This window comes from Cyprinus carpio, chromosome A17, assembly GCF_018340385.1.
Source record: "Cyprinus carpio isolate SPL01 chromosome A17, ASM1834038v1, whole genome shotgun sequence".
NCBI classification, from domain to species: domain Eukaryota; kingdom Metazoa; phylum Chordata; class Actinopteri; order Cypriniformes; family Cyprinidae; genus Cyprinus; species Cyprinus carpio.
The window spans coordinates 9,191,418-9,204,515 of record NC_056588.1 but is presented as its reverse complement, the minus strand read 5'-3'; the positions used below and the strand labels follow the sequence as shown (position 1 = coordinate 9,204,515).

Sequence of the window (13,098 nt, the reverse complement as noted above, 5' to 3'; positions counted from 1 at the left end):
TCAGCTATAGCATATTTGATTAAATATGTCATTTTTTTAGCATATATAGTATTCAACTGAGATGAGGAAAATATGCTGTATCATATAATTTATATAAATATTATTTGATAAAACATTCTCTAGTAATTTCCACATAAATTGTGTATATACACAGACTACAATAAGTAAAGTCTGTAAAAACAGGTCCCAGTGTTCTGTTAATATGAAAGAATTTTCCGTATTGATTTTCTCAGGCTTTTACCCATATTTTGAATTACAGAATGGATTTGTTGTGTTTTAGGGTTAAAGGAAATGTCACATGTCATGGACGGAAATTTTCAGTAACTTTTGCATTTTTCTACTGATTTTTTTTTGTTTGTTTAACTCTACATAGATAGATAGATAGATAGATAGATAGATAGATAGATCTTAGAAATTCATTTCAAAATGCTACTTTACTGATTAAAAGGACTTTTTACTTTACCCAATTTAAAGAGACCCCTTAAAAACACAAAAATGCACTCAACCAGTAAACACAAACACCTCTACTGAATTCATACCTTTAAATTCTCCTATGCATTGTCTTTAAAAAAAAATAAAAAATAAAAAAAAATAAAAGGCTCATAAATCATAATGCTGTTTTTGAATAATCATGACCTGTAAGCGTTATTATGCTATGGATTCATTGGACATTACGTTGTGCCTCTTGGTATTGAGTTTAAGTGCAGACCTTGTTTGCTTTTAGGTGTTATGTGAAGGTTCAAACTCCTGAACCTTATTACTTTGACTAGACAGAAGCAGCTGCCTCTTTCATTCCCCAAACACAAGCAACAATCAACCTTTGTGTGAGAGTATGAACCTTTCTGAATATCATTTCAGAGCAGCCCCTCTCTGGTAGTAGCATGGTATGTTTTGAAACGGTTCCCAGGTTTTGGCTCTACTTGTACTCCATGTACATTTTGACACATTGTAGATGGCAGAAAGAGGTACAAGGAACATTAGCAGAATAAAGGTGCTAGCGATACAGAAGAGAGCCTGCTTAGCTCTACTAATGAGCTATTAAGAGCAAGATAGGACTCAAGTCTCTCCCCCTCGGCCTCTTTTACAGCCAAAACACACTTTGTCTGGTAATGGGTGTATTAGCAGAATAAGAATGCACTGGTGTTAGTTGGGGGTGGTGAGTGGGATCTGTGTGTGATGAATGTTTTACCCTATTAATAAAATAATTCAATTTTTTTTTAAAACATGGGGATTCCTTTTACTGTATTAGGAATGAGTAACCCCTAGGTTTGGTTCATTTATTTTTATATTAGCTAATTTTATTTAATGGTGGCAAAGACACTGACCAGTTAGTTTTGTAAACCGATCAATAATTAGTAATTAGAGAAGCATATCGATACAATACTGGTTTAACAGTCAATATTTGAGATTTTTTATTTACTAAAATTGATATTTAGTTGTGCATGCTCATTTTTAATGATTAATTAAAGCAAATCTTTAAAACACTAATAATTTGATAACGCTGTTAAATGTCACTTTTTTATACTGTAGTTCACTTACAATATTTATATCTGTCTTTTATTTCTGTCTCTGTCTATGTGTGTTTCCGCCCATCTCGTCTTTGTCCCTCTTCTCTTTTGACGCCGAAGTGTTTTTTGTTTTCTCTAAATAAATGAGGTGGGTGAGTTTTGCCATTCTGACACTGTGTGCTTTACTTGCCCTCACATGGGAGGCTTTACCAGCAGTGACACAGTAGAGACAAACAGAAAGGAAGAGGAAACAGCACTCATTTTGTTCTTGATTCTTCTCAGCTACTTCATTATGGCATGTCTGAATAACCTTCACAAAGAAATGTGTGGGGAAAAAATGTATGAAAGCCCAAAAAATGCTGTATTGAAAATATTAGGATTTCACAATGTTATGACTTCTTTTGTTAATGACAAGAATGATTAAACTGAAGGTCAGGATGTTCATTTCCAACACAAATCACTAAATTGTTGGGTCTTGTGAGGCTTTAGATGCTGTCAATGCAGTTTGATTTCAGATAATGTGTCCCTGATACCACTCACATCATGATTATAATGAAAATCCAGTGAAATTTGTCTTTATACGGAAGTATTTACAATATTTATAAGTATCAAAAGGTTGATGAGTAATTTGCATGACTGCAGGGTCAAACATTTCCTAACATGTCAGGTTCAGTGGACCATGTACTTGCTCCAGGTTCGAGTCCGGTCCCATTCTCCTTCCACCCCTACACTCTACTTTCTTATAAAAAGAAAAGAAAAATCCCCAAAATAAACTAAAGCAAAAGCTTTTTCCTACATTTGTAGAACTTGGATTGGTAGTTAACCTGGTGAACCCACCATCTTAAACGAGAATTGAATTTCCATGGTGGTCTAAGCTAGCTGGTTTGATGCCCATCTAGTTATTGGACCAGCATAAGCATTTTATTCATATCGATCAGCCATGTTGGAAACAGGTTGATCGAGTGGTTCTTGCTGGTTAAGCGAGTTCACACACCTGTACTATCAACAAAAAAAAAAATGTTTTGAAAATATATACCTTTAGCTTTCAGTGGGGCAGTACCCTCAAAGGTACACACCGTTGTGCCTTATCTACCCCTAAAGTATACTTGTACCTTAATGGTTGATATTAGAAACATGAGGGTTTAGATTAGTATCATAAGGATTGATATTAGTAACTTGAATGTATGTATTAGTACCTTATAAATTAAGGGTTCATGTTAGTACCTTAACAGTTGATTTTCAGATCTTAAGGATTCATATTTGGTATCTTAAGAGTTAGTATTCTAACTTAAGAGTAAATACATGCATTACTACCCTAAGATTTGATGTAAGTAAGTTAAGAGAACATTAGTACCTTAAAGCTTGATATTATAGGCACATATGAGTGCCTTAAGGGTACTAATATTTACACTTAAGTTACTAATATGTAATTTAAGGTAACTTAAGGTTACATTTTAGTTCCTTAAGGATTGATATTTATAAATTAAAAGTACATATTCATTCCTTAAAGTTTGATATTCATAACTTAAGGGTACATATTAGTTATATTAGTAACTTAAAGGGGTTATATGATGCGATTTCAAATTTTTCTTTCTCTTTGGAGTGTTACAAGCTCTTGGTGAATAAAGAAGATCTGTAAAGTTGCAAAGACTAAAGTTTCAAATCCAAAGATATATTCTTTATAAAAGTTGAGATTTGTCCACGCACCCCTGAAACGACTCGTTCTAACACGCCCCCACATATCTACGTCACTATGTGGGAAGATTTGCATAACGTCGCCCAGATGTTCACTCAAAGAAAGAAGGCGTACCTTTTATTCTCATTGTAGTATTGTTGTTGCCGCCACCACCATGTCGTATAGACGCTGTGTGTTTCACTGTGAAAGCGAAACTACTTTGTTTGGCCTTCCAAAGGAGGACGATATCCGCTTCGTCATGCCTGGAGCTGATCCGTGCTGGTCGCTGAGGAAATACATCAACTTCGCACTGTGGATTGGAGAATCGGCTTTCACCGTGGACGAAGCGGCGTCCAGCCCGGGGTCATCACATCTGGTTGCTGCAAGATCAAGGTACGCTCCTTCATAGAATCCGCCTCAAGCCACCCGCCTCTGCTCACTCAAGGCCGTGGTGTGTGATGCTGTTTCATTGAGAAAGCGAAACTACTTTGGCCTTCCAAAAGAAGACTTGACTAGAAATCATTTTTATATCACGTTTATAATGGTTTTTATGTTTATGTCTCGTCGCTCCGGCCGGACAGGGCATCTCAATATGTTAAGAGGCTTAACATTTCCGTCACAAGCTTGAGGAATTCGGCCAATCACAACGCACTGGATAGCTGGCCAATCACAGCACACGTCGCTTTTCAGAGAGATGAGCCTTGTAAAAATCTATGCATTTCAAAAGGCGGGGCATAGAGGAGAAACAATAATGTACAATATGTGGAAAATAATGTGTTTTTTTAACCTTAAACCGCATAAACACATTTCATTACACCAAATACACAAAATAATGTTATTTTTAGCAGCAATATATGACCCCTTTAAGAGAGCATATTATTGTCTTACGCCTTGGTAGGAAACTTGCATCCCTAACCTAACATATGTTGTTCTTTTCAACAGGTATTTCACATGACCAACAGTCTTAAAAAGCAACAGATATTTGAAGATGGCTCTGTACCAAGACAGTTTAGTGCCCCACAATCTCCATGCAGGACATCTTCATCTTTTGTCCACCTGGAACGTCTCAGACCACAGCTGGTACACGTCCCACCAAACTCTTTTTCCCAAGCTCGGCACAGAATCACCCCGTTGCCCCTGCGGCCCCCTTTCATAGCCTCCTCTTACCTTTTCTTTAAACAATCCCTCCCTCTCATCTTTTCTTTAAACAACCTTTCCCTCTCTCCAACAGGCTGCCCCACATACTCACTAAATGAAGTTAGTCCAGCACCCCCCTCCCTATCCTCTTCTGCTCCCTACCAGACACACTCACAGAATTGTTTGTTAATAGTCCAATTAGATAATTGCCATCTTTCACTCCTTTTGCTCTCCATTTCCCATATAGGATTGAATGGCTTCGGAAGGGGGGAGTTCAGCATGAAGAGGACCTCTGGCCCTGCAAGGTGACAAGAAGGGTCCGAGCCTGTTCCCTGCTCGCAACCATTGGTTTGAATTGAATCATTGTAGCCTAATCAATGGTCTTATTGGATTACAGACCACTGCTGTTCCCCCAGATATTGTTGAGTTGACAATGAAAATAGGCGAGACTGAGTGGGTGGGTGGGTGTGTAGTGGTGTGGAAGGAGTGGGAGAGGAGAGGAGGAGGGGGTCGCTTTGGGTGTTAGCATTGGGATCTCTCTTTTTAGCAGTGCTTTAACAGGTTTCTTGTTGAGTAAGGAGGCTGAGTTATTGTAACGTCCAGTTTGGGGTTGTATTAGAGGTGCTGGGTAACTCGGGGTAGTTGTTGCACACTGTCCCCAGCTTGACAGAGATCTCTTTCTTTTGTGAATCCGTGTTCATTACCACTACAGATTCCGAGCGAAGTGGATTCCGTTTTTTTTTCATATTCCAGGTCTCTCCGCCTACCTCATTCTTTCTCTCTCTCTCTCTCTCTCTCTCTCTCTCTCTCTCTTTGCTCTCCACCGATCTTTCCCTCTTTCTCTGTTCGCTATTTGCTTGTATTAGCTCCGTGGGTGCTGCGTTTGGTATCGGGCCATTATCCAGGGGGAGATTCGCCACCCTGCTCGTAAAGTTAGCCCGACCATACATCTACAGCCTGAGAGAAGGGGAACGGCCTGTGCTGGGGCATCGAGGAATGAAGTGGAACTTTTCTGGCGGTCCTTTTGCTCTGTGATTGTGCGTTGTGGCGATTCTAGGCAAATCATCTCCCTTGATTTTGTGCGAACGAGGGTGGAGAGGGGGGTCGGAGTGAGTGGACCCCTCTATCAGGACAATGTGCATTTCCCAAACAATTTAGAGTATTCATGAGGTTACGCAAATGTGGAGGCACAAAATTACCGTAATCAATTGAAGCGGCGAGCATGCGTCCGTCCACAGTTCTGATTACCCGGAGATCAGCCTGATGTGAATGTTACATAGAGAGGAGCTGTTAAATTGCTGTTGAATTTGGGTGAGAAGTCTATGATCATTGGGCAAGTGAGTCTGCACAGAGATAATAGGGCAGATCAGTGGACCAGGCAAGTGCTGGTGGCACATTAGCTATCTGACTTCGACTCCAAGCTGCTGTTTTACAGAAACACCAAACCTGTATTACCCAGAATAAGCATTGTGTGTCCATACTCAAATAGTTATTTCTTCTCAACAAGGAGAAAAAAAAGGAGAAATCTTCGCAAAGGATAAGAGACTATGGAAGTCCGCTACAGCCAAGAATCGGAGTCCGGAATGTTGTTGAAGAATGGACTAAAAGAGGGGAAAGAGGGAAAGGATTCCCAAGGGAACATTTCAAAAACTTTCCTGAAGGACCAGCAGGAGTCCTTCTCTCCATCCGGACCGGTGGAAAACTGCGAAAAGAGCCGGACGAGCTCAGCAGATCCTGATTACTGCCGGAGGATTCTAGTTCGGGGTAAGTTGTGGAACTTATGGAGCTTTCTGTACATTCTGTACTACAAAAAATGGGAACTTTTAATTTTGCTTTTTGTGATAGTTCTTATGAGTTGCTAGTTTAGTTTTGTTTAGTTTTTTCCTCCAGCAGTGAGTGTGTATAGTTTTGAGCATGCACAAATTGATCTATGCTGCATTGAGAACAGGACAAAATTGGTTCTGTAGTGAAGAAAAAAATATGATCGTTATTTTGTCAGCTCTTATGGAGTGTCATAGCTTTATGATCCAATTTCTCCACTGCAAATATTTACAAATGCTATTTAGAATAATTTCAAATATTACCATTACACGAAACAAAAACAAACAAAAACACCAAACTAAATAGAATAATTATCTGGAAAATAATTAGCACTGTACATTATGATTGTGAAATTTTTTATTTCTTTACAGTACAGTTTCTGTGATTGAGGGATTTAAGAAATTATTTTGGTATTTTTATACATAATGAAAAATGTAACTTTTTAAGCTTCAATGCTTTTTGACCATCATCAAAAAAAGCATTCTGTTACTTTTTAAGCATTCTGTTACAATCAGTTTCTTTTTTATGTAATTTAATGGACATGCATCTTTTTCCTTAAACCGTATCATTGAGATGAAGTGAGGAAGTGAGAAGTTTTTTTTTTTTGTTTGTTTGTTTTTTTAGCTATTATAATGTTTTTGCAACAATTTGGCTAAAAGCTGTTTGTCTGTATTTGTATTAAATTACTAACATAGTTGTGAAGCCCCTCCTGCTTGTGTCAGCTGATTGTGAAATTTTGGAGAGCAATCAGCTCCATTAATTTATTTAGGTTGTGAAGCTAAATCTAGGACAGACTCGGAGGCCTGTTGAAATATGAGCAAATTAACCTTATGAAATTATTGTGTAATTTCTTCAGTCACAATTCAGCAGCCAATACAATTATTTAGTATCTGGATTTGAATAATTATGAAGACCAGTGTGTGTGTGTGTGTGTGTGTGTGTGTGTGTGTGTGTGTGTATAAGTTATTTTGAAGTTGTCACAAAGCTTAACTAATTTTTTAAAGAGTATATTTTTTGCTTAAATTTTTGCTAAGAATGCTGGAGCATGGTTTTGCAAATCACAAAGACACAAATAACAACAAAAATAATTACTTTGATTTTAAATCTTAACTTACCAGCTAACGTCTAGTGTATTTCTTAAATATTTTATTTCTTTCATTTTTAAATCATGCATTTATCTCCCTGTTTTTATGCATTTACTTTATTAAATGCTTGATTAATAAACATATTTAGATATCATTTAATCTGTTCAGAGATAGAAGACCCATTAGAAATATTTATATCTAATATGCAAAAGACAGAAAAATAGAACATTGTTGTGCAGTATGATTTGTCAGACCTTTTTGTGTATTTGTGTTTTAAATTAAGTTTTTAAATACTAATTTGAAATGCTTTGAGCTTTAATTGAACTTTTTATTTTTTAGTTTATATTTTAGTCAGCACTGTTTCCTACATGATGAATTGTTAGTGTTTTCTTAAAAATTACTAAAATAATAAGAGTCTAGTCTGCATTTGTTTAGCATTTACGCGCCATGACATACCTACAAAACCTACATTTTTAACAGTTTGTGGAGGAAAATAATTTCTTGATTTAAAATGTCATATGTTTTGTTGGTAATTTAGCCACAAAAACTGTGTAATGTTTCAAATGTTTTGCATCACTACTTTTATTAATTTCTCAAAAAGAAATCACTTTTAGCATGTTTTTATGATATAATGATTTCTTTTAATTGAATGAACAGTTATTTTAATGACAATCTTACAGTAGGTATGACGATTTGCTAAAAACATTTTTCCTATTACATTTAGATGCCAAAGGTTCAATTCGAGAGATTATTCTCCCCAAGGGTTTGGATCTAGATCGACCAAAGCGTACTAGGACCTCGTTCACAGCAGAACAGCTGTACAGACTGGAGATGGAGTTTCAGCGGTGCCAGTATGTTGTTGGACGAGAACGAACCGAACTTGCCCGACAACTTAACCTGTCTGAAACTCAGGTACATATACAAATGTACATATTGATACACACTGATACAATTACGAATTCAAATTCAGTCATTATAAAGACTATTGAAATCAGCAATTAAAAAAACACACACACACAAAAATAATCACAAACATGTATCACACAAATGTATCTCTCCCAAAACATATTTATCCTTGTGACGCATGTCTGGCGCATAATCATAAAATGTATTGTTGATACTCTGTACAATTAAAAGACACATAGTTACCTGGTAACAGGTTGTTCTGACTACATGATTTTATTATAATGATTTTGATATTTATTTAATTTGCATTTTGATCATCCTGTGGCATTCCTTCAGACCACTTAAAACATCAGTGATCCGATCACCTCTTCCTGACATTTTCCCGGATAATTCCCTTTTTTTTTCTGCCCTCGCCATCAGTTCAATAGTTTGATGGATTGTTAGTGGCATAAAGGCCTGCTTTACAAATATAAGCCCAGCGATGCATTCGCGGCACATGCTTTGCACAAGGGTCAGCAAGAGGTCACAAGCTTGAGATTACATGACTGAACTGTACATGCACTCTCTCTCTCTCTCTCTCTCTCTCTCTCTCTCTCTCTCTCTCTCTGCCTCGTTTTATCTCTCTCTCTCTCTCTACATGTCTCCCTGGATAATCTGCAGCACAGGGAAACTCTGACTGCAATAGTAAGGCTTATTTTGGAAACCACATTTTTATTTGTATATTCATTAGTGAACATGTTAATTATAGCACATGCTTGCGTGATCAAGTACTACATTTATTAAGAAAACACCCTATATTGCAGTCATATATTGATCAGGGCTCCCCTAATTAAACACCCTGAACACCTGCAAACCAACAATGCTGTCTCAACATTTGTAATTCTATTGTAATTCTGTGTCACATTCTATCACATCATCACCCCACTAATGACTTTAAAATTCTTCTGCTCTCCTGTGGGGTGAAATTAAGACATTTAAAGCCCCGAGGCCGATCGGTGCTGCTAACACAGGGAGCACAACAGAGTTAGCTTCACTAATGCCCTCTCTAATGCCCCATGCTGCAGTGCAGTTCAAATCCATGCCTTGATTACATTAAAGCTTCCCGTGTCTCTTCTTGACCGCCTGATGAGGAGGGTGAAGTGCTCCTTAATGACGGCTTCATGAAATTAACATTGTGTTCTGAAACACAAAATGTTCTGTGGAGAGATCAAACAAGGAAACTCATCCATTTGTGAAAGTGTACCAGCAATGCATTTTGAATTTTTCAAAGGTGAAGTCAAGAATGCATGGAGAACTAGAGGGAAAAGTATTAGGTTTTTATAAAGTGGAATTGCTCATGTTTTTTGTGACCTTCTGGTTCATGGTTTCCACAAAGAGATTAAACAAATGCAAACAACAAATGTGCATTTTAGTGCTTTAGTGACAATAGCAGGTTTAATATGATAACTCAATATTTAGCAATCCATTACAACACTGATAAAACTGTTAAGGCATGCACTTATGTAACTAACAGCTTTGTAAAATACAGCAGCCTTTTCTTTATTTAATAATATTGATCTATCACAAAATAAACTAAATAGTATAACAATTTTTGTTGTGATGTATTTAAGCTGGTTATTTTAATGTTTTTTTTTTTTTTTTTTTATTCTGAGATGTTAGTCATACTTCATTGTTTTTATTCCTCGGAAGCTATTATCAATCATTTGAAGTACAGCAAATATAAAGTGGGCCTCCTTTTCTCTATAGAAAATAAATACATATTATGATTTTGTTCTGCCATTGGAACTTGATCTAAACATGTATTATCTGGAAATTGCCATTCCTCTTTCTTTGTAATCCTAAATTAAATGGATACAGTACAATTACGTGGTTCAAAACAGTATTGATCCATCCGTCCTTGCAAAAGGAGCTTGTGTTGCGGTGTTTTTCAAAAGAATAGGTACATGTTTTTGTTCATTATATAGGTTTTTTTTTTTTTTTCATTTTAGCTCACCCACGTTTTTTTTTTTACTGTGCCAAAATACATATTAAATTGGTGCATTAAGAATTAAACTTTACCACATGCTTATTTAATCAGATTTACTTTATATATATATATATATATATATATATATACATAATTTAATTACATTTTAATTTATGTAGTTTTTATTAATAAACTTTATAATTCATGGTATCTAAAAATCAAATAATTGTTTTACTTTTTAAACTTTGTTTTATTTTCATTTATTTATTAATTATTTAGTAGTATTATGCAATATTCTCCATATTATATTGCTTTATTGTTTTCTATTTTAAGCTAATTTCTCTCTATCGTTCCTTCGACAGGTAAAGGTGTGGTTTCAGAATCGTCGCACTAAGCAGAAGAAGGATCAGGGCAAGGATTCAGAGCTGCGCTCCGTGGTCTCTGAGACAGCCGCCACCTGCAGCGTCCTGCGTCTGCTGGAGCAGGGCCGGCTCCTCACTCCCCCAGGCCTGCCAGGGTTGCTGCCCCACTGCGGGAGCTCGTCGCTCACCTCAGCCCTGCGTGGGTCGTCCCTGGGCATCACCGCTAATGGAGGCTCCTCCAGCAGCAGTAGCAGCAGTGCCGCCAGCTCAGGCACAGCCGGGGGGAGCCCGCCGCTGCCGACGGTGACCAGTTCAGGGACAGTCACAGGGCTGCAGGGATCTCCACCTGCCCATGGGCTGTTTAGCTTTCCTATGCCCTCTCTGCTCGGGTCAGTCGCCTCACGCATCTCCTCCACCCCGCTCGGCATGGCTGGGTCCCTCGCGGGGAACTTGCAGGAACTTTCTGCCCGCTATCTGAGCTCGTCTGCATTTGAACCCTACTCGCGGACCAATGGCAAAGAAGCGTTAGACAAGAAAGTTTTGGAATGATCACTAGGGGCTTCTTTATGCCCTTTTATTATTTTTATTGTTGGTTTGAAATTAATTTGAGCTCTGATTATCTCTTTTTTTTAATCACTTTCGCCCCCTTTTGTCTCATCAGTGCTGTTGTGTTTTCAGTCTTGCGTTTTTTCATGTCGTCAACCTGCACACTTGATGCCTCTCAGAATTGTAAAAAGGTGGAAAAAATGAGGCTTTTCAGAGCATTTTGCACTAAATCAAAGTTTCTCCAATTTGACACTAATGAGAGCTTGAGGAAGGAATGTAGCAAGACATTATGGAGGGGAAGAGAGATGACAATGGTTGCTGAGGAAATATCTTCGGGACACTTTTTTCCCACATACTTTTTGGAGCTGGACAATTATATTCAGATTAAAAATTAATCAGAAAACTGATGGGTTAATAAAAATAAAATAAAAAAACAGTACAGAACATAGACCCCTGATAAAAACTGAACTCGTGGCAACATACTTCATGTTTTCAGTTCAAAGAGCGATCTAAATGTGTGATTTTTACATAGTGCCATTTACCAAGTCCCAAATAATGAAATATATATTATATTTGGTTTCATTTCCAAAGGTTAGCATACAATACGGTCATACTGTGGCTTTCTATAAACAATTTGCTTACAGAGGTCATGAATTTGTCATATGAAGCTATTCGATCGGATGTCTATACCATTTTGTAATCGTTTGGTTAAACATGTTCTTTTACTAAATGGAAGGAAAATGCTGTCGCACCGTTAAATAGTCCAATAGTCCTGTGTTCATTGTTCTCTAAATGGTTTCTGTGAGGGTGCTCCCCAAAACGAGTTTTGAAGGCAGTCTCAGTTTGTGAGTTTGTATGTCTTAAATATGCACTTTTTCTCCTCTGTGTGTGTGTGTGTGTGTGTGTGCTGGTACTGAAGTTGTAGTCCTGGTTTCCATGTTAAGGTGCGTGTTTAACTGAAAACCTTTCGAGAAAACTTGAGATGTCATTGCCTGAGATTAAGCTCCGGAGGATCTACGTGACCCTTGCATTATTGGACTAAATGTGTTTGCTTTGAGGGGCAACCCCTCTACCAACGGCGCAAAGTTTTCCAGAAGAATTTGAAGCCCTTTCTATAATCAAAGCTGAGACGAGGCAGATCTCTGAGGAAAGAACAGGGTACGATTACTGTAGTATAAATCAAGAAGATTGAATAGCTAAAATTGTTATTTTATTGTAAATTATTCACTTCTGTAATAAATAGATCATTAGTATATCTGCAAATAATGAAAGAATGAATGTATGGGGGGTGGGGTTCTGATTGAACAGCCAATCAAAGCTCTGGTGGTGTTATTGTTAAATATCTTGAAGTTTGTGTATCGTGGTATGAGTGTGGATATATATTATATATAACTAAAAAAAATCTAAACAAAACAAATCTCTTCAGTCTTTCATTCCATGTGTAAATCGTAAAAGGCTTGATGGTGTCTTTACGTGATGTTCTCAGCATCAGTGTAAATCGTCCAAGGTCACTTAACACTGCCAGTTCTGTCTGCTCTAGTGATGTTTGAGAGATACACAGCCTTGCATGAATGAATATCTCTGAACATCATGGAATGACAAATCCTCTTACTGTTGAGGTATTCAACCTATATGGTGTATCAGAGTTTCATTTAGACAGAAATGTCTCCCAGAGTTACTACTTGTCTTGGTTTGTTGATCAGTTCAAATGTTTGAACTGTTTGGTTTATGTATATTATATCATTTTAATTTGGACACAAGTTTTCTGTGGATTTACAATGCAGTTAAGATTTTTAAATTGTTATATTGCTGATCAGTGACATAAGATGAGGTGAAAACAAAAAAATATATAGATGTGTTATAAAAAATATATATCTAAAAAAAAACTTTTTTTTTTTTTTTTTTTTTCTCTTTTTTTCGTTTTTTTTTTTCAGAAAAGGAGGAAAGAATATTCTGTCCTTGTAATTGTAATTGGATGAACATTATGAATTTGTTGCGATGCAAAGTTGCATTTTATAAAAGAGACAGATGCTACTGAAAAAGGGCAGGGAGAGTGGAAAGTTTTTTTTTTTTGTTTTTTTTTTGTAAAATG

General features: G+C 37.0%; 1 protein-coding gene across 2 annotated transcripts; it reads left to right on the top strand.

Annotated features, from left to right (window-relative positions):
- The first annotated feature begins 4,064 nt into the window (after positions 1-4,064).
- On the top strand, positions 4,065-12,815 carry LOC109078158 (ventral anterior homeobox 1). Of its 2 annotated transcripts, XM_042773925.1 has the most exons (5): positions 4,065-4,263; positions 4,568-4,625; positions 5,828-6,084; positions 7,951-8,138; positions 10,461-12,815. In XM_042773925.1, exons 3-5 carry the CDS (start codon positions 5,868-5,870, stop codon positions 11,007-11,009), a joined length of 954 nt encoding a protein of 317 aa, XP_042629859.1. In that variant the 5' UTR covers positions 4,065-4,263; positions 4,568-4,625; positions 5,828-5,867; the 3' UTR covers positions 11,010-12,815. The 2 variants fall into 2 exon arrangements, with proteins under 2 accessions (XP_042629859.1, XP_042629858.1); XM_042773924.1 differs by lacking the exons at positions 4,065-4,263; positions 4,568-4,625 and having other exon boundaries at positions 4,818-6,084.
- The last annotated feature ends 283 nt before the right edge of the window (positions 12,816-13,098 follow it).

Bases quoted from the DNA above. Each gene is read 5' to 3' on its own strand.
- LOC109078158 (XM_042773925.1), top strand. From the start codon at position 5,868: ATGGAAGTCCGCTACAGCCAAGAATCGGAGTCCGGAATGTTGTTGAAG. The intron at 6,085-7,950 runs GTAAGTTGTGGA...TATTACATTTAG, and splicing joins CCGGAGGATTCTAGTTCGGG to ATGCCAAAGGTTCAATTCGA. The intron at 8,139-10,460 runs GTACATATACAA...TTCCTTCGACAG, and splicing joins TTAACCTGTCTGAAACTCAG to GTAAAGGTGTGGTTTCAGAA.